Below are 27,892 nucleotides of genomic sequence, written 5' to 3' on the forward strand. Positions count from 1 at the left end.
TTCTCTTCAGTGAGCTTTTGAGATTTTTTTTTCCAAACTGGCAAATGTGGCTTTTTAAGGCATTCTTCTCCTCATTGCCTTTTTGAGCCTCTTTTGCCATTTGAGTTAGTCTGTTTTTTAAGGTGTTGTTGTCTTCAGTCAGGTTGTTGATTCTCTTTTCATGATTGCATCATTCTCATTTCTCTTCCTAATTTTTCCTCCACTTCTCTTACTTGGTTTTCAAAATCTTTCTTAAGGTCCTCTGTGGCCTAAACCAGCTTGTATTTTTCTTGGAAGCTTTTGGTGCAGGAGTTCTGACTTCACTGTCTCCCTCTTGTTTCATGCTTTGATCCTTTTTGTCCCCAAAACAGGAATCTAAGGTTGTGCTGTGCTTGCTTTGCTTCCTTTGCCTGCTCATGTTGCCACTTAGTAACTTGAGTTTTGGACTTTTTGCCACAGTAGGACTCTGCCACCAGACAGGGGAGCTTCATCCCAAATCAGTGGGGTTTTCTCAGCTGCTGAAGGTATTAGTTGGGTGCCCTCTCTGAAGCCTCCATACACTCTGGAAAGCTGGTCACACACCCTAGGACCTCCACCCTAGATCGCAGTCCACATCCAAGCAGGTTAAAGCAAGAGCGATTACCCCTCAGACTGGTACACTTGGTACCCTTATTTTTAAGGTGTTATTTTCTTCAGTATTTGGGGGGGTTTCCTTTAGCAAGCTGTTGACTCTCTTTTCATGATTGCATCGTTCTCATTTCTCTTCCCAATTTTTCTTCCACTTCTCTTGATTTTCAAAATTTTTCTTGAGCTCCTCCCTGGCCTATAAGTAGTGCATATTTTTCTTGGAAGCTTTTGATGCAGGACTTCTGACTTCATTGTCTTCCTCCCATTCCATGATTTAATCCTTTTTGTCCCCCAAAAAATGTTTCTGTGGTCTGATCACAATTCTTCTTCTTGCTCATCTTGCCAATCAATTACTTGGCTTTTGAGCTCTATGCCACTTTGTCCCAAATCATTGGGGTTTTCACAGCTGCTGAAGCTATTAGGAAGGCGCCCTCTGTACAGCCCCCACAAGCTCTGGCATGCTGGCCACACATCCCAGGACCACCACCCAAGACCACAATCCAAATCCAAGCAGGTCAAAGCAAGAGTGATTACCCTCTGAATGGTCTCTTGGTCCCCCTACCATCTGCAGGCCAGGAGCTCTGGAGGCACAACCACGTGGCAGCAGCTGCAGCCGCCACGTCTTTGCCACTTCTCCTCCTGGGGGCAGGGGCTGGACATTCTCTTCAGTCACCTGGTTCCAACAGACTTCCCCACTGACCTTTTACTTTGTCTTTGGCATTTATGGGTTGAGAAGTCTGGAAACCACCACAGGCACTGGTACACTCTCCTGAAGTCTTCTCTGGCCACCCTGTGGCTGGAACCATGAGGCTCATGCAGGACTGCACTGGGCTTCCAGCCAGTCTGATAGACCCTTCCTGTCAACCCTTCAGGATGCCTTCAGCAGGAGACCTGTTTCTCTCTGTCGTTCTGTGGGTTCTATAGCTCTAAAATTTGTTTAGAGTCTTTTTTTTTACACAAAAGTGATTGGTGGGGTGGCTAGGTGGCACAGTGAATAGAGCACCAGCCCTGAAGTCAGGAGGACCTGAGTTCAAATCTGGCCTCAGACACTTAACACAAAACTAGCCATGTGACCTTGGGCAAGTCACTTAACCCCAACTGCCCTACCTTGCCCCTCCAAAAAAAAAAGAAGAAAAAGGAAAAAAAAGTGATTGGAGTGGGAGCTTATACCGAGTTTGTGCCTCTACTCTGACATCTTGGCTCTGCCCCCCAAAGTGATTTTTTATAAAACAAGGATCCAACCATGTCTAGCTCCCTAACCCCCAACCCCACCTCAATAAACCCCAGTATTTTGAGCATAAAATACAAAATCCTTTGTTTGGCATTCAAAACCATTCATAACCAATCTCCTCTCCCTTTCCCATCTTTATACCTTATTCCTTACCCCATACTCATCCATCCAGTGACATTGGCCTCCTTTCAGTTCCACAAACAAAACGCTCCATCTCTCAGCTCTTGGAATTTTCTCTGACTGTCCCTCACTTGTAGAATTATCTTCCCTGGCTTCCCTGGCTCCTTTCAAATTCCACTTAAAATTCCATCTTCTACAAGAAACTTTTCCTAATCTCTCAGTTTTGGTGTCTTCCCTCCCTTAGTTAGTTCCTGTTTATCCTGCAGATAGCATGTTTGTACATAGTGGCTGTCTCGCCCGTTATATTATAAGCTCCTCGGAGGCAGATACTATCTTCTGTTTCTTTTTGTATCCCCAATGGTTAATACAATGCCTGGCACATAGTAGGCACTTAATAAATCTATATCAGCTGACTGACTAGTTGGCTCTTCCTCATTCCCCACTTCCATGTTTGTCTGCACTTTTTCTCATACTACGTTATTATAAAAAAACATTTCTCTACCCCCTCCCCCTCCTCCTTCCTCCTTCCTTTTGGAGTATATTTATTTTTCCTCTCTAAAAACCATCAAAATAAGGAACAATAAAAAACAAAACCAAACATCCCTAAGTCCTCTGTCTTCTGGCTCTCTGTGACTGTGAAGGAATTAGGGATCTAGAGGGGCATTTGTTTCTTTTCCCTCTATTATAATGTAAGCGGTTCGTCGTTGTATAGTGAAATATTCTGCAAAGATTTTTATGTTTCTAGCTTCCTCTTATTCAAAGTTTCTGATCCCTTTCGGTCTTCTTATAATCCTCTGTTACAGTAAAGTATTTTTTCCCCTGTAGGATTACTTTTACTTTTGCAGGGTAAATTATTCCTGGTGATAAGCCTATAACTATTTTGCCCTATATTACTAAAAATCTCTTCTCTTTTATATTGTAGCTGCCAAGTTTTACATGAACCCTGTCATTCCTTGGTACTTTCATTCCTAGATGATTGCAGAATTTTGTTTTAACCTATAAGCTATGAATTTTGACTGTGATATTCCTGAGTATTTTCATTTTGAGATTTCTTTCAAGAGGATATCAGGGGGTGGCTAGGTGGCACAGTGAGTGGAGCACCGGCCCTGGAGTCAGGAGGATCTGAGTTCAAGTCCAGCCTCAGACTTTGACACAAAATCTAGCCGTGTGACCTTGGACAAATCGCTTGGCCCCAGTTGCCCTCCAAAAAGAAAAAAAAAAGGATATCAGTAGATTATAATTTCACTTTGTCCTTTGTTTCTAATAAATCTGGGCAGTTTTCATTTATGCTTTACTAAAAAAAATTAGTACGGGGCGGCTAGGTAGAGCAGTGAATAGAGCACTGGCCCTGGAATCAGGAGGACCTGAGTTCAAATCCAGTCTCAGACACTCAACACTTACTAGCTGTGTGACCTTGGGCAAGTCACTTAACCCCAAATTGCCCTGCCTTCTCCCCTTCAAAAAAAGCAAAAAAAAAAAGGTTTAAAAAATGGTATCTAGGTTTTTTGTTTTGTTTTTTTAGTTGTGGTTTTTAGAGAGTCCCTTAACACTTAGATTGTCTATTCATTCCCTGTTTTCCAGGTCAGTTTACATTTTAAGGGCTTTTTTGTTTGTTTTTTTACTTTGATGTCAGGGATGGGACTTGAACCCAAGTCTTCTTTCCTGACTTTAGGAGCAGCTTTGTCTCCATCAAGCAGCACTCACTACCTCTGAATTCCAAATCCACTGCAATTTCTGCTTCATCACTTTGCCATCCTTTTCATTACTCTAGCTCTAACTTATAAGACCACATGTAATTTGTTTAAAGTGGAAGGTTGTTTGGCCGTCTATAAGTTCATACCTGTTGTAATGTATATAAAGAGCTTACATTCTACTTAATATTATTAACTTAATACTTAATCCTTAACTTAGTACTTAATAATATCAACTACTATTTTATAAGTGTTTTAAAGTCTACAAATATTAATCTCATTTGATCATAATCCTGGGAGGTAAGTGCTATTGTTATCCCCATTTTACAATTGTGGAAACTGAGGCATACAGAGGTTAAATGACTTGCCCAGGGTCACACTATTAAGTATCAGAAAACAAGAAGCAACAGTGGATTTGAAATGGAAATTTCGAGCAATATATAGTATGACTACCGTGGGAAAAATCTACCTTTTAATGAATTTCCTAATTTTATGCCAAAATGAATTTCAGGGTTTGGTAGGGATTCTTAGTGTTCATTCCTGTCATAATTTTTATAAATTAAAAAAAAAATACAGTATATTTTAAGAGCAAAACATTTTTGAATTTGGTGTTTGTAAAATCAAATTCACAAATTTCTTGAAATTGCTTTTCACCATATGTGCCATATATTTTCTTGTGTATTATTATTGTTGAAATGACTGATTGATCAAAATCTTTAAAATTATTTTCATCACGTCCTAGTTTGTTGGGAAGGCTTGTTTAAAATATATTGAATTGACTTTATCTTTAAAATACATTTACTCCGAATTTTATTCTGCAGGAATTACATCAAATGTGAGCATAATTGGCCAGCGCATGAACTATGGGTATGGTTGTGGTGATTTTGAAGATGAGAAATTGCAAGATGTTTCACCTAGTGTTTTTAAAATGCAAAATAAAGAACACCTGAAGCATTATAAACATACAAAAGGTTTGTGAACAGGCTTATAAAAATGAATTATTTGATATCAAATTTACCCAACAGAATTCTTTAATTAGTACCCCGTAAAATACAAATACTTTTAAAGTTATTTAACTCCTAAAACAGGTAGAAGGAAAAAAATTAAGGAAATTTTATGGGTAAATACTTAAAGCCTGAAGCATTTAGCTGTTATTAACACCTTTATGTTTAAAAACTTATAGAATAGCAGCCAGAGTTTGTATCCCTCTCAACTATTTTAATCAAACTTTCAGAAAGAGGTCTGCTGCTTATATTTACCCCTTAGAATTGGGGTTAGGGGGTGAGGGGAGTGAAGTTTTCAAGAGTTATAAACGTGAAAGGTAATATTTATAATTTAAAATTGTCTCATATTCAGATTTATAAGCAGCAAGGAACTGTTATGTAATCATATAATCCTACCCTCAGCAAATGTAGTGAAAATAAGGTAAAATTTTGTGTTTGGAATGCTGGCAGATCTTTCTTTAACTTAATCATATGTAAAATAAAATTTGGATCATGGTGAATATTTATGTGGAATGGACTCATAACCAAAAGATCTATTATGTCATTTATTTCTATGATAAATTAAGAAATGGAAGGAATGGGAAGAAAGAATTGGAGGAAATACTTAAGTTTCATTAAAGAATCTCAAGCCATGGTATAGTATAGTTATTGTCCTGTTCAGTCATAATAGCGGCCAGTTGTCTTTAGCTTTTGTATAAGGTGAATTTTTTTTTACCATATTTACTCATATATTTTCTCTGCTTGAGTATTTCTTCCCCACACTTTGTTTGAGAAGAAATTTTTAAAAAATTACCTTTTACTTGTATAATCTCTACATGCACTTAGTGTTCTTTTTCTTCATTGAAATAAGAACTTTTTTCTTTCCAGTAAAAGAGCTTCTATTAAAAATGGGTTTTGTTTTTGATTAGACAAAAAAAGGTTGAATTTTAAAAGCATCTGGCTTCATTGAATTCACTCCTTAGTAGCGGCCTTGTGTCTTCTTGCTTCTTTGTTTCCTTCTTGCCTCTCCTATCCATGGTTCCGAGGCAGTTGACCTACCTGTGGGTGGAAAGATGTAGGAAGTTCATTTGTAGATCTAAGGTGTTAAAATTCCAAACTTGAAAATTAAAAGGAAAGGAAATTATAAATGTAAATGTCAGCTTTCCATCATTTACTAAGTATTTTTCTCTCTGCTCTACTCAGGGAGACTTATCAGCATATTTTAGTTTAGGAGTAAAGAAATACTAAAGAAACCATTTAGAGGCAGTGCCCACTTTTTCACTGCCTTGAATTTCACCTACCTACACATCCAGCAGTGGCTAAAAAAGTACCTGTATTTCAGTTTTCACAGCCTTGACCAGCTTTGAGCTGCTCATTCCTGTTTCCCACTGCCTCTGTAAATTCAGTATTCCACAGCAAAACAAGACCACCACCTAATGGTGGACAAGGGTAACTCCAGACTACTACACAGTGCATATGAAAAAAATAATCCATTTTTCGCCATTCTGCTTTCTGATGCGGCTTCCAGGAATACATTGCAGCAAAAAGCGGGGATTGCCTGTAGATTTAGATTCGAGTTAACTTTGCTACTGATTGCTGTGTAACTCTGGGTGAGTCACTGTTTTTTAGTAAAAGGGGGGAGTGTGGGCCCCAGGGCAAATTATATATTACACTGTATGGGCTTTATCCTTCTTGCCTCTTGATTAGCCCAATCACCCCTCTCCCCCATATTTTTTTTTCATGTCAGTGAAATCAAGTTAAAATTAATATCAAGGGCAGCTTTAAAAAAGAATCCAAAGCCGCAAAACAGTGATTGCAGCCTAAGAATGTGTATGTATGTGTGTGTATGTGTATATATATATATATGTGTGTGTGTGTGTATACAGTGACACACACACACACACACACACACACACACACATATATATAAGATTAAGCATTTATATATTGTTTTCTAGGACCAACTGGTCCTCTCTCCTCTCTATCCCCCAAAGCCTACCCCTTTGACCACCTGGAAACTTTGCCCCAGTTTGCTCTTTCTTTGAGATGATTGGGGGGACAAAATGAGTGAAGGTTGCTGACAGTAGATAAACAAGGCCCTAAATGTTCTTTCTCTTGAACCCCATTGATAGAATGAAAATATTAGGGGAAAGGGGAGGAAATTGTGAGTAAATATGGCATATTTATATGAAGTTTATTTTGGACATTATTTTCTTCGTACCGAATGATTAATAGTTTAAGTTGCAGGTTGTGCAGCGAAGACTATCGTGCAAAGAATAAATAATGTGAAAAAGGAGTATGACTAGCCTACTTCTTTGAAAAAAAATTACAAAAACCTCCGGGCTTCATACCCTTGGGGTGACTGTTATTTTTTTCCTTATTGTAAGTTGTTAGCTATTAATTGTAACTAACCTTCGATGATCTGTGTGTATTTGCCAAGTTTTTAAAGCCATGTTGGCTTATTTTACCCATTGCTAGATTTGGGGGATTATCTCTTTTTGCTACCAATTCACAGGTGCGCTAAAAATGCAAACTAATTTTTGTACTGACCACAGCCAAGAAACATATAGTAGAGTAAATCTAATATGATAAATTTTATATTAAATTCCAGAACCAAATATAAATATTTTTCAATCAAAATTTCTTTCAGTCAGTTCATCAATTGGAGGAATATATTAGTCAAACTGGTTGGTTAACCAAGTTGATCATAAGTTTACTCAAATGTAGCAATCATTTCAGTCAAAATGTAAGCAAATCATTAGCCAGATGTAGATACAGTATTTTTAACTTTCCATTTCTGGTCTGCTTCAAACATTATAAAAACATAAAGCATTTGTTCCTGAAATGTAGATGATAATCATTATTAATAGCATAAATTTATATAGCGCTTTTAAGGTTTGCAAAGCGCTTTATATATTATCCCTTTATTATATTTGAATGTATGAAAAATTATATATTTTAAAGGCTGTTACATTATAAATAATTGAAGTGAAAAACAATTAGAAAATTTTTATTCTCTTTTTAAACCTATTTTTTTTAGGATTTACAGGGTCATCAAATTTACAACAAATATCCAATTTTGACTTCACTTCAACAAATGCCTTATCAGAAGACTCAGTAGTAGTTGTTGGAAAAGGTATTAAGATTTCAAAGTTATTTAGTCTTCTTTATAGTCTTTGCACATAGGAAAACTTATCTGTTTGAAATAGAAAAGGAGTTTGGTTTAATTCAGGTGTTTATTAAGTAAAGATTTTTAAAAGTCTTTCAAATTGAAATTAATTAGAAATGCATCAGAGCTTATTTATACTCCTTAATAACTCAAAAATGAATTCACATAAGTGATTATTTTCTTTGCAGTAATAAGGTCTTGTGTAAGGGTACTAGTGAATGACTGAGTATCTACAGCATATAATACATTCATTATCTCCAGGACCTCTAGGTACTTAGTACTCTACTTAGTCTTCTTTTCTTTTAACAAGATGTTTTATGAAAGCTAGAAATAGGATGGCAACTCTTACTTATTCATGTTGGTTTCCACCTACATTTTAGACAAACAAGAATTTAACTGCTAGGGCGGCTAGGTGGCACAGTGAGTAGAGCGCCGGCCCTAGAGTCAGGAGGACCTGAGTTCGGATCCGGCCTCAGACACTTAACACACACACAAAACAAAAACCTAGCCATGTGACCTTGGGCAAGTTACTTAACCCCAATTGCCCTCCAAAAAAAAAAAAGAATTTAATTCCTATTTTCACTTAAAGGAAAAAGAAAAGAAAATTTTAAGTGTTTAAAGTTCTTTTAGCTTGCTTTATTTTTCCACTTAGGTTTTTTTAAATTGAAATAAAAACTTTCAAACTAGTAAAACATTGACAATAAATAATTATTGCCATTTTATCTGATGTCACTGCCCTGCTTAGAACACTCTTTGGTGCCTCCCCATTGCCTAGGGCTACAGTTCAGACCTATATTCAGGGTTTTCATCACTTTGCCCCAGTTGGCCTTTCTAGCATTATCTCTGGTTCTTTTGTCCCAGTGAACTCATTTACTCACAATTTTCTGTACTCCCTCTCAACATGTCTTATGGCTTTGTTTTGGTTTTTTTCTGTTTGTGTTAGTGTTCCCTTGCCCCAATAATGTCGATTTGTTTTTTTTCCCCTGCTCTTCTAAATTCTACCTATCTTGAAAGATTTACTCAACTTAGACCAATCTAGTCCATAATCTCTTCTCTAAATTTGCAATACTTGGGGCGGCTAGGTGGTACAGCAAATAGAGCACCGGCCCTGCAGTCAGGAGGACCTCAGACACTTGACACACTTACTAGCCATAGGCCTTTGGGCAGGTCACTTAACCCCAATTGCCCTCCAAAAAGCAAAAAAAAAAAAAAAAAAGATACATTTGCAACACTTGTCTATGGCATTCATTTAACAATAATCATCTGTTGCCATCTGATATTTCTTTTACTGTTATATCATGCCATTGTTTAGCTTTTCCTGTATTTATTAAACTTCACAATTAAATTTTAAACCTCTTGAAAGCAGTCGCTGTCTTTGTATTTCTCCCAGTGCCTTGTGCACAGGCATTCAATGAATAGCTGTTGGTTGATTGATTTCAGGTGTTTTTGGAATCACCAGTTCAGTTCCAGTTATAAGCAACCAATCAGTGATACCTTCTGTGGAAAATGGGGATACATTCTCTATTAAACCAAGCATTGAGCCACCGTCAGGGATTTATGGAAGAGCAGTCCAACAGAGCAATCTACCATATCTGGATGTTGACAATGAAAAAGATGTAAGACTTTACTATCTTTTTAAAGGCTGTGTTATCTTTTTAAAAGTCTGAATTTTAAATAATTGTTTTATAGATTTTAAAACTGAATATGCTTGGATTTAAGTAACCATCTCTTATTGAATTTTGAAATGGTGTGATCTTAAATAGTAGCCGGTTTCCCTTCTCATCAAATACTACCCTGTTTCTATTACTGACACATAGTACTATTCTAGGCCCAGTTTTTCCAAGAATGCACTAGAATAGTATCGAACTAGTATCCTAGTGAAAACCAGTTACACAGAAATGACAAATATGTAAATCTTAATGACAGTGAATTTTATGCTTATTAGCACTTTCACAAGAAAATTTATTTTTTCTATCACACATAAATATTTAAACAAAAACCAAAGAAAAACATAAGCAAACAAAATGATTATAAATGGCTGTATATGTAATTGTAGACTTCTCTTAAGCACTTGTTAAGGAACAAAAATACCTAAGTTGATTTTAACAAGGTAGTAAAAAAAGATCCCTTGTGTATTTAACATGAATTTTTGTTGTTGCTGCTGTACTTTTATTTCTGCTTTCTTCATTCTACACCACTTTATGTGAATGCCATTTCTTAAAAAATTCATATTCATTATTTCTTATGGTATGAGAATATTGCAATATAGTGTAATGGTAATAGGAATTTTAAGATGTTCCCTGTTCAAGTCGAACTTGAGAATCTTCCCTGGTTTGAAAACATACTCTGCTCCCTAATAGACTGAATGTGGTCACATGGAGCCCGTGGTGGGAAGCATTTGCTGAAGGGTAGAACAGAGCCCACAGGAGAAACTGGCTTTGAGGGAGGCTTGTTTTTCAGGAAGACACTTTTGTTACTTTGTAGTCGAGTGGGTAACAAGGGTTGTGATGTTCTCATCACAAAATCGAGGCAAGGTTTGCTTTGGGGCTCACTCATGGGAAGAGTTGTGTGATTTGGCCAGATGAGACTCTGGGCATCCTTTGAGCCCCCGGCTTTGAAAACCCAGATATTGATGCTTCTCTCTCTGGCGACTAACTGTATGTATGTGATAGTCAGCTAGAAGCCCTGTCTGCTAAATGGTGTTATTTCCTCTGTTTGTATTTTTGTCTGCTTGTAACTTCTGTTTGTATTTTCTGAAGTTCAGGCTGCTGACTTTTTCCCCTGAACTAGGTAAATGATATATGTTTGATTAAAGTAAGATTGTTAACCCTTTTTGAGTTGCTTTCCTTTAGAAAAGCAGATCAAAGAACTGGTGCTAGCAGCCATCCTGGGTATGCTGGGGTGCTTTCTGCTACATATAGTCACATAAAATTAAATGTATGTCTAATCCCATTGATGTGTCTGTCCCTTCCAAGCAGGCAGATTATCTCTTCTATTAATCCATTCATACTTTCTTATGCTCTGAGATTTTTATCTAATTTCTTCAGTTCTGCTTTATGAGGACTATTTCTCTTGATCTCTAAGGGAACATACAGGCTGTCTGTTGGTGATCATTCTTATTCTATGACCAGCCTACCTCCTTTTCCAGTCATAAAACTTTGTGAAAATATCCTTTATGCCACTTCTTCAAGTTAATTTCTTTGATAATTATATGTTACACTTTGCATAAGCTCAGCACAAACCTCTCCATTACCCTTTAACTCTTTGGAGATTTGTAACCCTGTTATTATGAAAAGATTATTAATCATTATAAAGGTCAGCTTTTGTTTGAGAGGAAAATTTAGGGTCATTAAAAATAACGCAGAATTTCTCAAATGCAGTCAAGCCTCTTCTTCTCCACCTGTTCAGTTCTGGCCTTAGCTCATTGTAGGTACTAATGACTAGTCCTGTGAGTTGCCCATCTAACTACATATCATAGTTCAGACAGTAGGTATTATTCTTCACCTTGATTTTGAGTATGCTACCAGGATTTTACAGCAGAGTTTGTATGCCAAACTGGTATTATGTGTTGTGCTTGGCTACTGTATCTGAAGATAATTTCTAGGTTTTTGTGGGCAGCCAGTTGTGGGTGCTAATTTATTATACTTAAACTTCCTTCAAAGGTGCTAATGCTCTCTTCTTTTAGCCACTTCCCATTTTTTTATATCAGCAGCTGAATTTCAGTAGGTCAAGATAAACTTGTTTCAGTTGGCTACTTGTTCTTTCTCATCTTCATTCTGTCCACTCTTCTCCTGTGATGCTCGCCCATGAAACATCTGCCTTTTTTAATCTTAGAACATGCTTGCTGGATCTTGACATCCCACCCCCATTAGCTAGAATCCTGTATCTCTCCTCTTCTTCTCAGATAAACTCCTTGGAGAAGCAAACTTAGTGCTTCCATTTTCTCACCTCAGTCCTTTCCAGATACCTCCTGCAATCAGATTTCCAACTTCATCACTCAGCTAAAGCAGCTCTTCTCAGAGTTAACAATCATCTGCCAATTCAAATGACCTCTTTTTATTCCCAACCTTTTTGTCTTCTCTGCTACATGTGACACTGTTGAGCACCCTCTCCTTCTGAAGTGTCTTCATTCTCCTCCCACCTGGCTGTCCACTTTTCTTTTTTCTCTTGCTAATTCATCACCTATGTCATACCCATTAACTATGGTTCTGCCTCAAGACTTTTCTAGGCCATCTTCTCTTTTCTCAATGGGTTCAGTTATCTTTTTTTTTTTTTGCCTTTTGGAGGGCAATTGGGGTTAAGTAACTTGCCCAAGGTTACACGGCTAGTTTTTTTGTGGGGGTGTTAAGTGTTTAAGGCCAGAACCGAACTCGGATCCTCCCGACTCCGGGCCGGCGCTTTACTCACCGTGCCACCTAGCTGCCCCCAGTTAGCTTTTCTTTATGGAGAATTCCCAGGCATAGTTATGTAGCCCTAGTCCCTGCTGAGCAACAGTCCTGCATCACAAAGTAGCAATTGGAGATTTCTTAATGGATGTCTCATAGGTTTTCTAAATTAAGTATGTCCAAAACAATTGATTATTATTCACCTTAAACTCATCTCTTTTGTAACTTCCTTTTTACTATTGGGAAAAGCACCATTTTTCTATTCGTTCAAATCCACAACCTTAGCATTAGCTTCAATTCTTCACTCTTACTCACTCAACATACCCATTTATCTGCCAGATTTTGTCATTGATGTCTCCACTACAACTTCTTATATACATCCCCTTCTCTCTGCTTACGCAGCCACCATTCTAGTTCAAGCCTTGATAACCTCTTGCAGTGGGCCTCCTAATTGCTTACTCTGCCCCAAGTCTTTCCCCACTCCAGTTCATTCTCTACAAAGTCATCAAAGTAATTTTCTAAAGCACAAGTCTGATCATATCACCCTTCTACTCAGTAAAGTGCAGTAGTTGCTATTATCTTTAAAATTAAAAATTAATTTAAAGCTCTTCAGAACCTGGCCCCTTCCTACCTTTTTATTCTCTCATATTACTCCCTAACATAAACTTTATGGTACAATCACACTAGTCTGTTTGCAGTGTCACACATAGAGAGAGTATCTGGAATCTCTTTGCCTTTTCATTATCTCTCTCTCTCATGCCATGGAATCTCTCCCTTCTCACATCTACCTTTTGTACTCCCTAGTTTCCTTCAAAACTCAGCTCAAGCTCTAAAAGCTGATTCCCTCATCTGTTAGTGCCCCCCTTAACAAAAAACAACCTTACATTCTTTTTGTATATATTTTGTATGTATTTATGGACTCCTCAGTTAGAATGTAAGCTTCCATGGGGAAAAGGACTGTTTCACTTTTGTCTTTGTATTCCCAGTATATATTTGATATTTTGTGGATGTTTAATAAATGTTGATTGATTGGGTGCTGTAACTTCTAGTTCTTATTCTTCTCTAATTTAGTATTATTTTTTATCTTTGCTCTACAAGTCAATAGTCTTATTTTACATAGAAAGCTGATGCAGAAATTACTTCCATATCTGTAACCAGTCTATTTCCATCTGTTAAGATATAATCATTTTCATTTTTTGGTATATTATTTTGTTTACCATGTCTAATATCTCTCAACTCACTTGTTAAAGAAAATATTCTTGGCGTATAGGAGCAAAACTTCTTTATAGTTTATTAAACCTTGGCCCTCTCTTATTTCTTATTCTTGAATTATATTGTCCAATATGTTTCCATTCTTCTCCCTTTTTATTGAAATTATTAAGTATTAAAGAACCTACTAGTTTAATTTGGAGCAGCTTATCCTCATCTTCATATTGGTCTTTTTGGCAAATGCTTGTCATGAGTACTGCAAAGTGAGATTACTAGGATGCCATTAAGCACTGACTGTATTGCCTTTGGAAGGGCAATAAAACCAACTTTGGTAGCTCACTTCTGGAGTACCAGTAGCTAAGTTTAATGTTCATAGATGCCTTGAAAATGTTCCCCTTAGTACCCTTGGCCTTTTTTTTCTACTCTGCCACCATCACTGGCAAAGTAAAGGAGGTCCACAAAGGCTTGAAAGCCATTTTGCATTTTTCATTATATTGTGGATTACTATATTGTATAGCCAACTAGCTGGTGATGAATCTCCACGTTTAAGGAAAGCAGTATTTTGAAACAGTTGTAGGCCTGTGGTAGCTCCATTCCCAAAGACTTTCTAGCTAAGGAGAATCTGCCAGAGTTTGCTGTCTGTTGTCATTTGCTATCTGCTTTAAAGACCTAGGGTTGCCAACATTACAGAATGATAGATTAGATTATAACTGTTTATCAGTGCTCTGTAGCCTCTCCCAACTCAGGCTGGTTTCTAATTTTTTTACCATTATATTTACTCTTCCTGGAAATGTTTTTGGCAGATAAGTGTTATAACCACCTTTCAACATTAACAGTGCCCTTACACTGTCAGTCTAGCAGAGAGACTGCTGAGTATCATAACTCTGCTCTATAATGCCATGTTACTTTTCAAAAAGCTCGAGACGTTTCACACTTCACTAGCCATATATAGTGGGTTATTTTTTCTACATTTGGATGCCAGCATTGAAATTTCATCATTTTTTACAACAAACATGGCCATTCATTATCTCTTCTGTGTAGAATAGTCTTTGTTACAGATATGGAAGAGCATGTGTCTAGGACAAAAAATTTTTTTAGTAATTATTTAAACTACTTATTTATCTTCAAATGTTTCAACTTTTAATGCAGATTAAAGCTTCTATTTCAAAATCCACTTATGACAAGATGAGACAGAAGAGAAAGGAAGAAAAAGAAATAAGTCATAAAGAACTTTTTGAAATCAAAGATCATGAAAAAAAGGAACATAATCCCAGAGAACGGATTAAGCATACTGAAGCTGAGAGAATGGCAACGGAAAGTTAGTTCAGTTAAAGTTGTGGATTGGGGTTGGAGGGGCTACAGTTGTGGTATGTTTCTGCTAATATTGTACTAGCTGATGTAATATAATATTCTTTGCTTTTGTATCTGACATGATCACAATCATAATGTTACATTGCTCAGTGCCAGAGAAATTTTTTCATTTGACACAGTAATCTCAGTAGATCAATTATTGAATCCCTATAGTAAAAAGAAAATAAATTGCTAGGTTGAATGTAAAACTTTGAATAAAAGTAATAGACAATCTTCATTTAAATTCCTAGCTTTTTTTTCTTCTCTTCTAGACTTGAGTATTTTTGGAGATGAGGTGGTCATATCAGGTTTATCTTTAGAAAGCATTGCCTTCAGCCCTTCTTCAAAAGGAGTGTCCTATTTAAAAAGATCACCATCTTTACTTTTTTCAGAGTCAGGTAAATTAATTGTTTGTAATTTTTTTTAATGTTGAAAAGCTACTGATTACAATAATAAGACTCTTTTTGTGCTGACTACAGTAGAAAAAGCACTAGAATTCAGAGATCTTTGTTCTGGTCCTGATTCTGGGCATCCTTGAATGAATCACTGAATGTTGTTAGTCAAATGGATTATTTTTCATTTGCAAATATACTAGATAATACATTTTTCTGACTTCAGTAGATTATATACCATAAAAAACATCTGTTAAATGATTAGATTATTCCTAAATTCACTTCTAGTTTTAATTTTTGAAATTTTTCTTCCTTCAAGATCCAGTTAAATTCTGTCAACTGTCTTCAGTTTATCCCATATATGTCTTGTTCTGGATATAGTTGTTTTCATGTTGTCCCTACTATTAGACTTCTGTGAACTTCTCTAGGACAGGGACTGCCCTTTGCTTTTCTTTGCAGCCCCAGAAATTATTACAGTACCTAGTAGGTATTAATAAATACTTATTGTTTGACTAATGGGACTGCTCTCATAACTTTATTAGAGATATTAGAAACTAGATCTCACTGTCCCATTTTACAGCTAAGACAGAGAGGTTAAATAATTTGTGGTTACAAATAGCAGTCAGTCATTTTAGAACCAAGCATATAGAATATAGGTCTCTAGATTACCATTATCATTTTTTAAATGCGTTGAAGACTTAGGAAGGAATGCTATATGAGGAAAGCAGAGCCAAAAGTACAAAGTACACAATCGCTACAATGCTATAGATAAAGATAACACTAACATGCAACGAAATTCAAGGTAAATAATGCAATAGGTTGTTACTACCATCAAAGTTAAATCACATATTTCTTTCTCTTAATTAGTAAATTACAAAAGCAAAATTGACAAGTATCATTTATAACTACACTGTTAAACATTTTTTCTTAACTTTCTGGGAATGTACTATGTTGAGGGACTTTAGATTTTTTTGTTGGAAAAATTAGATTTTTGTTGGGAAATGGCTTGCATCAAAACATCAATTTTTAAAAATTTAACTATTGGACACGGTTGAAATTTAGAGGTAGATTAAAATAAAAGTGATATATAAGCTTAAGAAATGTGTAAAGTTAAAAATAAAATAGTATATTATGTGTATTAGAATTGAGGATCAAATAAGAGTCTGTGCCTTAATCAGAAGTGTTTGCAAATGATGTTGATTGATCTTAGACGTAATGTTACAAATAAAATTTGGAAGATGCAGACATCTACTATGTGGTTTTTCCACACGTAGTTTTCTTTAATAATGGTATGTAATCATTGCAGAACTTTTTACTCTTTTATGACTTGGAAATAGAAGTGTAAATGATACTATAACTAATGGATTAGCTTATTAAGTTTATTAGTTCCCCATAGCTGGTGTGTTTTTGTTTAGACTTTTTATGTAGTAAAACGTTAGGTTTTGTCCTCCTTTGAACGTAAAGAAGGGCAGGGGCAGTTAGGTGGCACAGTGAATGGAGCACTGGCCCTGGAGTCAGGAGGACCTGAATTCAAATCCGGCCTCGGACACTTAACACAAAAACTAGCCATGTGACCTTGGGCAAGTCACTTAACCCCAACTGCCCTCCAAAAAAAAGAAAAGAAAGAAGGGCTAAGATTTCCAGAGTTGCCTGGATTTATAATTAGTCAAAGTCAACACACACTTATTAAGCACCTACTATATGCCAGGTACAGTGCTAAGCACTAGGGTATAAAGAAAGGTAAAGGGGCGGCTAGGTGGCACAGTGAGTAGAGCACCGGCCCTGGAATCAGGAGGACCTGAGTTCAAATCCAGTCTCAGACACTTGACACACTTACTAGGCATGTGACTTTGGGCAAGTCACTTAACCCCAATTGCCCTCCAAAAAGCAAAAAAAAAAAAAAAAAGTGAAAAGCATTTCCTGCTCAGAAGCAGCTCTAATATGAAGTTCACTGTGTTATATGATTAATTCTACCAGTTTGCGAACTTTTCTTAACTGTGTTTTCTGTTGTTAAACCAGGATCAGTAAAAACTCTTTCTTTAGACATTACTGGTTATGACAGTATGTAGAGGCTTGTATTTGCTACTTATAAAACTTTTTCAGTAGTCATCTGGTTCATCAAAGAAAGATTAAATTATATTTATATTGTTTTAGTGTGAAATATATTCAAAAATTCTCCTTCAGCGCATCAGGATGTTGTGGAGGCAATCCTGGGTTCTCTGTAAAAACAATGTATAAACTTTGGTAGTAGGTCTAACCAAGAAGGAAAGGCTTTAATTATAAGCCTTTCCTTATGGATGCTATACCTATGTAAGATGACACCAGAGCATTGGCCATCAGGCAATACATTTTTTGGTCAGATAATCTTAAAGATTGCCTGCTGAGGGACAGAGGTATTATCGTTTGCTTCAGTGAAGGTAATAACTATGAAGCTCACAGATCCTTGAAATTACAAAATAAAATTTTAATCTGATTTTTATTAAACATTAAACATTAGGATTCATACATGGTAACTCTCCAGTCAAAATGTTTAATCATTTCTCATTCCAAATATATCAGATAATACATTTTTCTAACTCCACTAGGTTATCCTAATTTATGACTACAATAATCAGACTAAAGATGCTTTTTAAATTTTTTCTTTGTTTTTATGTATGTGTATCCCCGATTAACTAGACTGCAAGCTGTTTAAGGACTAGAACTTTCTTAGACCTCTTTATGTTCTATCATATAAAGGATTTTAAGAAGTTATGTGTTCTCAATGAATGCTTGTTGATGAACATTCTTGGACTTAGATTATTTAAGTTGTCATCAGTAGTATCAATTTTAATAGACCATAAAGTCTAGAGACAAAATAGATGTTTAGGATAATTTAATTATATTCAGATATGTTGTTATCATTCAAATTTCAGTTGTGCCCAACTCTTCATAACCCCATGGGAAAGGGGGAGCAGTTTCTTGGCAAAGATACTAGAGTGGTTTGCCATTTCCTTCTCCCTCATTTTACAGATGAAGAAAATGAGACAGAGTTAAGTGAGTTGCCCAGGGTCACACAACTACTAAGTGCCTGAGGCCAAATTTGAACTTCCTGACTCCATGCCTAATACCTCGTCATCCAGTAAAAAGATATAGAGAGACTTAAATGAGACAGTGAATTATTAAAATGGATGATAAACTGGATGTGATCCAGCTTTCCAAATTTCTTAAATCTACTTATTTCCCAGTTCCCAAAATATTTCTTACAGGAAGAACTTTGACTTCATCCTGTCATTTTGTAGTTAGCTTCCATTTTAAAGTGAAGCCAATGAATGAATAAAGTGAAACCAAACTTTTGTGTAACGTGACCAACACCTGAAAAAAAAATAACATATATACCAGCATCTGAAATGTCCAGGGCATAAAGTTTTCACTAATATTTTCTAAATAGTTTTAGACCTAAGAAATAAAAGAGTCAAATTATTTTTATCCCAGAGAGACAACTAGATGGCACAGTGAGTAGAATGGCAGGCCGGGAGTCAGGAAGAATTTAGTTCAACTCAAACCTCAGGCATTAGCTAGCTTCATGACCCTGGGCAAGTCACTTAACCCCATTTGTTTTACCCTATTTAAAATGGGAATAATAATAGCACCTACCTCCCAGGGTTGTTGTAAGGATTTAATGAGATAATAATTGCAAAGTGCTTAACATAGTGCCTGGCACATAGTACATTCTGTATAAATGTTAGCTATCATCCTCATCCTCATTATTATGATTGATTTAATAATATAATTTTGTTCAAAATTACTGTTAATAGAATTGACTTTCTGTGACTAATAAAAAATAAAATTAGATGAAAACATTATCTTATTTAGTATTTCATGAACTTGGCATGATTGTCTGTGATTATTTATTGTGGTTTACCTTCATAGGTGAAGTGTCTTCTGGGACCAGACCACAATATAAAGAAAGAATCCCATCTGTCACACATAGTCCAGAAATAATGGATCCATCGGAGCTAAGGCCTTTTTCCAAACCAGAAGTAGTACTTACAGAAGCCCTCAGACTTTTAGCTGATGATGACTGGTAAGTATACTAAGACCCCAGTTTTACAAACCCTTTGTGTTCCAAAATTATTCATGTGCAGTTCTTTTGCTTAGAGCTTAGGTGTTTAAGAACCCAGGCCAGCCACAAGTCCGTTCAGCTTTTGGTGTAGCTGCAACACAATTATGCAATTATTATAAGAATACTAATGTTATGCTTCCCTTGGTGTAAGTCCTCATGTAAATGGACCGACCATACTGCCCAGGACTGATTCCAGGCTTTGCTTCCCAGTGCTATCTGTTCCTTTGTTACCACAACATCCCTTTCTCATGGCAAATAAAACTTCCTATGACATTAAAAAAAAAAGAATACTAATGTTATTAATGTATTTTGAGAGTAGTGTTTTCAGTGTTATAGTTCACCTAGAATTGTGGATAAAATAGGCTATTTTTAACTGATATGGGAAACTAATCCTTTATAGTACTGTTTTTACAGAAAGATGCATTCTGCCCCCAGAAGTGGAAATGGTAATTAATACAGGGAAAGCACACAGTCCACTCACTCTCTGTGATAGACAGAACAAGAGGGAACAGTCACATTGTTTTGTTTTTTGTTTGTTTTGCTATTTGGGGTTAAGTAACTTGCCCAAGGTCACACGGCTAGATTTTTTTGTGTGGGTGTTAAGTGTCTGAGGCTGGAACCGAACTCCGGTCCTCCTGACTCCGGGGCCAGCGCTTTACTCACTACGCCACCCAGCTGCCCCAAACAGTCACATTGTTGCACATACATATCCTCTTGTGTGCATGAACGCATACTGCTACCACCACCTGGGGTGCCCTCCTATTATATGCAAAAGGTGTAATAGTGGCAGTGGGAATGTTATAGGCAACTAGCTGGCCCACTGGATAAAATGCTGGCCTTGCAGTCAAAAAGACATAATTTCAAATCTGTCCTTAGCTAATAACCAGATGTGTGACCTTTAGGCAAGTCACCTAACCTCTGTCTGCCTCAGTTTCCTCATCTGTAAAATGGGGATAACGATAGCACCTGTCTCTCAGGACTGTTATAAAGATCAAAGGAGCTAACATTTCTAAAATGCTTTGCAAACCTTTAAGGGCCACATAAAATGCCAGCAGCTGCTAATACTGTTGTTGTTACTAACTACTGATTCTTGGTAGTAGAAGGTTTGCTCTTTGTTTTGGGATTGGACAAAATCTGAGAATGGGAGTGCCATCTATGTGTGCAAATTGGGAGCAGTTGTACAACTTCTCATCTTAAAGAAATTCCTGGAGCACTTAGAGATTATGTGAATTGTGATGGCTCACAGAGGAGGTCAGACTTGAAACTAGGCCTTCTTGACTCTTGAGTTTCACTCTCTGTACATTATACCACACTGCCCTTTGATATGTACAGGATATTCATAAATTGGGTGGCTTTCCAGTTGAATGGAACCTCTTATGGAGGTTTGCCATTTTTGATAAAACATGAGCAACATAAAACTAACGAGGAACCTCAAAAGACAGAATAAAAGATGTCAGTAGAGAAATGGATGTTAGGAAAAGGTGGGCTGGATACATAGTGAAAGCAAAAGATCACAAGTTAATAGATAATAGACTCCACTGGCACTCTTATATTGGAAGACATAGTCCGTGAAGACATATTCCAGTGTCTTGGTTCAACTTCCTGTGGTGAATTTGTAAGACATGGCCAAGAACCTCAAAGGGTGAGCACAGGCATGGATGGGTTGTAATTTGAATCAAAGAAATCACAGATCCACTGGTATATTTAGGTATGAATTACTTTTGCTTAATCATAAAAGAAGGCAATTTTTGCCAAACTATAATTTTTTTCTTAGGACCATCATCACTCAGCAGCACCTGCTTCCCCTTTTTTAAAGCATACTTCATTCTGTCCAGATTCTTTTTTCTGTCATAGATGGATCTCCAGGTTATTCTTCTTCTTCCCAGATAAATTTGATATCAGGCTCACCCTAATCTGCCTGCTGGCTTCCCAGTCTCTTAATCTCTCCAGCTCCCATGGCCACACACAGGTACATGGAGCAGTGTGCTGGAAAATATTTTAACAACTGGCTTTCCAGGGAAAATCTTTTTTATACAACACATTTTAAAATTTAATCTGCATTGTTAACATGTAATTACTTTCTTAAGTCTTGACTATGAACAAAGGAATAAATCAGACCTTCATTTGTATTGTATCATGAAGTTGTCTGGCTCCAGCATACCCTAAGCACACCTGCCTCCTCTGTCCACAATGCCCCTTCCTCCCAAGCCCCCATAGATACCAAACACACACAAAAACAGTGAGGTGTTACAGTAGGGGGAGTGTTGGACTTGGATCCAGGAACACCCGAGTTCCAGTCTGATCTTACTAGTTCAGTGACCTTTAATTTAGCAAGAAGCTTAACTTCTCCCAGCCTCAGTTTCCTCATCTGTAAAACAAGCATATTTAATAAAAGCATCTACCTCCTACGGTTGTGTTGAGGCTCAGATAAGGTAACATGTAAAGTGCTTCACACACCTTAAAGTAAATAGGAGAGATTTAAATACTCAGGAAGAAAAAAACCACTGTTCTTATCAAAGGTACTAGTTGAGGACAGCCACCTCAGCTGTTTGTCCCCTCTGAGAACAGGTAGCAGCAAGCACCCCAGCGTCCCCAGGGTGGCTGCCAACACAGGTTCTTGGATCTGCTTTGATAAAGGAAAGCAACTCAAAATGGGTTAACAAGCATACTTTAATCAGTCAGACATATATCCTTTACCTTGTTCAGGGGAAAAAAGGTCAGCACCCTGAACTTCAAAGTATACAGGCAGAATTATCAAGACAGAAACAGATCAAGTAGACAGCTTTCCAAACTGTCCAACCATTACATCCATACCCAATCAACATCTGGGTTTTTCAAAGCCTGGGGGCCCTGGACAACGGCTTCCCAGAATCCAGATGAAATCACAGAACACTTCTCAAAGTGAGCCCCAAAACAAAGCTACACATCAGGGCTTATATAGCCTTCTGGCTCAGAGAATGTAACAACCCTCTGGACCCACTGGCCAATCAAGAAGTATCTACTGAAAAACAAGCCTCCCACCCCAGGCTCCAGGTGCACGTTAGCCTAGGGGCAGGGAAGATCTTCCAAATTTACATTCCCATTACAGGACATCAGAAAAAAATTCCCATGTGAAAATTTTATTTAGTTAGTAATAGTCAATAAACATTTATTAAGCACTTTCTACGCTAGGCACTGTGCCGAGCCCTAGGGAGACAAAGAAAGACAAAGATTTCTCAGACTTTTTTCTCTCCTTTACCCCTGTTAATCTTTAATATGTCTTTTGCTCTCTTTAATTTTAATTACCTCTTTATCTTGTCTTTTGGCATAGGTCCTATAGTACTGGGTTGCTAAAGGAAACAAGCGCAGACTACGTAAGCATGTAATAGTTTACATGTTGACATTTTAAGATATGAGTACCATGCTCCTAAGAAGGATAGTTCATACAAAACATTAAGGACAGTAACCATCTTTCCCTTTTCTTCGTTTCCTTTCCACTTCTTTCCTTTCCCTAGTGCATCCGAAGAAATACTTACATATGGTAGAACAAGAATATAATTTCCCATTGAGGGAAAAAAAAATCAGCTTGTTTGTTCCCAACATTCTTTTATTACCAGCATTCAAATTTTAGGGTTGCTTTTTTTATCATGAAAGGGAAATAAATGTAAGCAAATACTCTTCATTTCAGATTCTTGATCTGATATTGTCACAGAAAGAGGTAGTAAATTACCTTTACAAGTTTAGTAAAGTATTCCTTTATTCTTTGACTGTATTTCACACATCAGAGTCTGAGATCCAGTTGAGATTAAACATTCTTAATGAATGCTTTTAACACTGGTTTATTTTTCCATAGGGAAAAAAAAATTGAAGGACTGAATTTTATACGATGTTTATCTGCTTTCCATTCTGATGTCTTAACTGTAAAGTTGCATGAAACAAGTTTTGCTGTTGTTCAAGAGGTAATCTTAGAAACATATTTTTGGATAGAGAATTAAAATAATGTCTTTAGCCTCTCATTGAAAATCAGTACATTTTAACAAGACCTAAGGAATGCAGCCTTTGTCTGTTTTGGTAATTTTCACCGAATAAAGGAATAAAAAAGCTTTGCATTTATCAGGTGTGTACCATGTGCCAGGCACTCTCCCAAGCATCAGGGAAATACACAAACAAGAAAGACAGTCGCTCTTCTGAAGAAAATTAAACCCCAGTAGAGAGAGACAACGCATCAGGGGAGCGGTGGCACGAGAGGAGTGTTAATTTCATTGCTTTTTACAGAGCCCGAGTAGGAAGGGCTAGGGCAAGAACTGTATGTGCATTGTGTGAAAATGGCAGCATGGATATGGGTCTGGGCTAACTATGACTTATGCCCTCCAGTCAGAAGCCCAGGTTCACAGGGCAGGAGCTTGGAGTGTTAGATCTAATGTGGAGTTAGAGGCATAGGAACATGTTGTGGTGAATCTGGGTCTGCCCTGTTGAACATGATAAATTCTCACCAGTCAGAAGCCCAGATTTCCAGGGCATGGAAATTTCCTAAGCATGGACAGGAAGGTGAAAATACATTACTGATACTTTTTGAGATACAGGAATTTAATGCTGAGATTGGTTAATATTGGTAAAATAGGATTATATTTTTGTTGATTTGTCTTTTAAATTAGCAAGAATTGTACTTAATTAAGATTTTTAAAAATTTTAGGTGAAGAATTTACGCTCTGGAGTTTCTCGTGCTGCTGTGGTGTGTTTAGGTGATCTCTTTACTCATCTGAAAAAGAATATGGATCAAGAAATAGATAACACAGTAAAAGTTCTGTTGCATAAAGCTGGTGAATCAAACACATTTATAAGAGAAGATGTAGACAAAGCATTGAAGGCTATGGTTAATAATGTAACTCCAGCACGAGCAGTTAGTTCTCTGATAAATGGAGGACAAAGGTAATATTCATAAAAAAAATGAAAATGAAATGTTTAGCTAAAATGGAATTTTATACTGTCCAGACTATAGAGAAAGAAGGCAGATTTTAGGATTATTTACATAGAGGTTTAGAAGGAACAAATATCAGTCTCAGTCGTTTAATAAATGCTTGCTGTGTGCCAGACTCTGTGCTAAACCAGGCACTGATTTCTAAATTTTTTTATATATTTGTGCAGCAATAGCTAATCCATACTATTAATACATGCTTCCTTTTTTTTGTTTTTGTTTTGGAGGAGGGAAGGCAGGGCAATTGGGGTTAAGTGACTTGCCCAAAGTCACATGGCTGTTTGTGTGTGTGTGTGTGTGTGTGTGTTAAGTGGCCAAATTTGAACTCAGGTCCTCCTGACTTCAGGGCCGGTGCTCTATTCACTGTGCTGCCTAGCAGCCCTGAGGCTTCCTTTCTTTAGCCTAGAAGGATTGGGGTAGAATGCTAAGAGCAATTTAGTGGTTTATCCTAAGGACTCAACTCTGGCAAACAGTTAATCTCATCAATTGGTTTTATTTTACTATTATTTCCTTACAGCCATTTACACATTGCAGTAAGAAGATGTACAGCCCAGCACTTGTCTGATGTGGTGGAGCAAATGGAACCAGAACGGATTTTGTCAGGAACAAAAGACTTGGCTGACCGGATATTGCCAGCAGCTGCTAAGTTTGCACAGGACGGCTCACAAGAAACTAGGTGAGCTAGTGTTTGTAGAATAAATTTAATCTAATACACCTGGGATTGGGAAGACTATTTTGGCATGAATAGGAGACTGACTTAAAAGTAGGACACAAAGGGTAGGGCCAAATGGGCATTTCTCTTAAAGGAGAAGTGTCAGCAGTGGGGTGCCTCGGGATTGGTGCTGGTACTGATCTTGTTTAACATTTTTATAAATGATCTGGAAGAAGGAGTGCACAGTGAATTCTCCAAATTTACAGATGACACTACGCACTTCTGGGTAGTGAAATGCCAAGTCACAGGGATGAACTTCAGGAAAACGACACGAGGCTGTGTGAGTGGGCAGAAAAGTGGCAGATGAACTTCATTGTGGGCAAGTGTAAGGTAATGCATTTAGGGAAACATAATCCAAAGTACCTTTATAGAATAATGGGCTTCAAGTGATCAGTTACAGTCTAAGAAAGGATTTAAGTGTCATTGAGCAATGTTCATTGTACACATAGGCCCAGTATATTGCTGCAGTGAAAAGCCCATCAAAATGCTAAATACCATCAAAAAAAAACATGGGGGAAAATGTTATCTTACCAGTATTCAGGACCATAATGTATTTGAAATACTGTATGCATTTTTTAATTCTCCCTCAAGAAAAATAAGACATAAGTAAAGGAGGTCCAAAGAAGGGTATTACCAGATTGAATGGTTGCTATATGGAGATAGATTTTTGAAGATAGGATTTTTTTGTCTAGAAAGATAAAAATTGAAAAACATATGATCAAAATCTGTAAAATCATAATTGATAAGTTGATTACAGAGACAGCCTTTATCAAAGGGGTATATTTTAGACATAAAAGTACTATTTTACACAGCAATGAGTAAACCTTTGGAACTTATTACTTCTGAAGTGGTAAAGAGAATGACATTCAGGAAGGATTTGGATAAATTCATGGATGCTATATTATTATGGGAAGCTAGGATTCTTTTGGGATACACCCTCCATCTTCCCTTAATGGCAGTCATTGGGTTTTACTTTTGATAGAATTTTTTATTTATCTTTGCAGTTTTGAAATTATTACATAGTGAAAATTAAATATTCAGGATTGAATTTTCATTTCATATGCCTCTTATCACCTGCTTATTGGCCTTTCTGTATTACAAGATCTTTCTATCTTATATCCTTAGATGTGTCTCCAAGAAACCTGTAACTGCTTAGGGGCTAGTCATCTGGGTTATGAGTCATATTCTGATTCTAGGGACATTGGAATTGAGGAATAATGTTTGTTTTCCCCACACATTCCCATTTTCTTCATAACTACTTTTTGCTTAGGAAAGAGCATCTGTCTCCTTGGACAGATTTGTTTAGACTTTCTGAGACTTTGGTGCCTCTTTTCTTTATGTCTCCTTCTTCCCCCCAAATTATACAACCATACTTGGAAGTGGAGAAAAGAGAAAAGCCTGTTGGAATACATATCAGGGCCATCCCAGCACTTTGGGCTACTTAGTCTCAGGCCCTCAACCCCTGCCCCTTCCTGCTGTAAGCTCTCACTGGTGTAACTACAGCATTTGAAATTTACACTAGGAGAGTCATTTCTTTAAAGTATTCTTTCTAGAAGATTGTTATCAAAATTCACTTATTTTACCTTGGAGAAGAGAAGCATTTACATTATCAACATTAATATGGATTTAACACAGCTAGTTAATTGTATCCCTAGAAAGCAGAGAACAAGTTCCTGAGACATAGGTAAACATAGGACAGGTCAGTTTTCAGTGAGGGTGGATTGAGAAAGAAAAAATCAAATTATAGGGTTACTGGTTAAGATGTCAAGCTTCAGTGAGGCAACCAAGTCAGAAGCTCCAAGTAAGTGGTTGGCAATCAGATTAATGGGCATTTAAACGAATGCCAAAGATACACGTGACCTGCTTCACCGTTTTGCCGAAGGTCAGCCATTGTTGGAAAGTAAGATTCCTATAGGTACTCATGGGATTGAGCAAAACAGTTGGCCATTCATCTAGACTATGATCTAGAGCCAGCTGACCACAAAACATTAGGATATAGTGCTTTCCAATCTGTTTAAATTCATAACAGCAAGTAGGTTTTTGGGTTGAATTAAGAAGAATTGCAGCTAATAATACAAACTCTTAAATAACTGAAGTCTAAATGATACAAATATTTCTTACATGTTTGCAGGTATTATGGTCGAAAGATGCTGTTCCTCATGATGTCCCATCCTAATTTTGACAAAATGCTTGAAAAATATGTCCCATGTAAAGATTTGCTTTATATTAAAGAATCTGTTAAAAACTTACGTCAAAAGGTATGTGAAAAAGATTTGGATTTAATGAACAATTTAAAAATAGAATATTTTTTACCTTTGGTGAAAAATTAAGAATGGAAATAATTATTTTCTATTTCTTCTCCCATCATGTTAATTGCTTAAGGTAAATACTCCTTCAGCAGCAAAGCTCCTAAAATGTAATTTTCTTTTTATAACAAAATCTCTTTATTCTTATGTGGCAGAGCTTTTCTAGATAACACCTAGCTTCATAATGGTAGAACAGATGCCATCCTAATTTACTAAAAATGTATTTAATTTAGTAATAATTTGAATTAGCATCTTTGAGAATATCTATTCTCATAACCTCAGGAAACATGATAAGGAGGACAAGACCAGTGCTAATTGATGAAAGTTACAAAAAACAAAACACATTCAAATTTAGGATGAGCGGTAGGAACTTTCCAAAGGCAGTGGACTCTCTTGGGTAGTAGTGGATTTAATATCTCTCTTTGGAGATACTAAAGCAAAAGCTAGATGGCAATTGGTAGGGTCAGTTTTAGAAGGGAATTCTTTTTTGGCTATAGATTAGACTTAATGGTTTCTGAGATCCCTTATAACTCTGAGGCTTTGTGACCCTTAAAAACCTGTGGTAGCGAGAGGATAGGCATAGGGATGTGGACTGGACTGTAATTTCATTGGTGTAGAGTACAATTATGTGAGAAAACCGCACTTTACCAATGCTTCTCTACACCTTCTCTGAAACTGTAAT

General features: G+C 36.8%; 1 protein-coding gene across 3 annotated transcripts in view; it reads left to right on the forward strand.

Moving 5' to 3' along the window:
• The window catches only part of TOGARAM1 (TOG array regulator of axonemal microtubules 1), a 111,186-nt gene that overhangs the window by 72,108 nt on the left and 11,186 nt on the right, over positions 1–27,892 (forward strand). The window contains exons 8-17 of one of the 3 annotated variants that reach the window (XM_069091767.1): positions 4,470–4,619; positions 7,672–7,767; positions 9,241–9,416; positions 14,544–14,712; positions 15,017–15,142; positions 19,046–19,199; positions 23,071–23,176; positions 23,911–24,146; positions 24,710–24,868; positions 27,036–27,162. In XM_069091767.1, the coding sequence (XP_068947868.1) occupies positions 4,470–4,619; positions 7,672–7,767; positions 9,241–9,416; positions 14,544–14,712; positions 15,017–15,142; positions 19,046–19,199; positions 23,071–23,176; positions 23,911–24,146; positions 24,710–24,868; positions 27,036–27,162 (1,499 nt within the window). The remainder of the gene's footprint in view (positions 1–4,469; positions 4,620–7,671; positions 7,768–9,240; positions 9,417–14,543; positions 14,713–15,016; positions 15,143–19,045; positions 19,200–23,070; positions 23,177–23,910; positions 24,147–24,709; positions 24,869–27,035; positions 27,163–27,892) is intronic. The other 2 variants (XM_069091768.1, XM_069091769.1) reach the window with 2 other exon arrangements.

Source organism: Petaurus breviceps, unplaced genomic scaffold, assembly GCF_028583685.1.
Source record: "Petaurus breviceps papuanus isolate PSGF00001 unplaced genomic scaffold, PetGlider_PUasm1.0 189, whole genome shotgun sequence".
Taxonomy (NCBI): domain Eukaryota; kingdom Metazoa; phylum Chordata; class Mammalia; order Diprotodontia; family Petauridae; genus Petaurus; species Petaurus breviceps.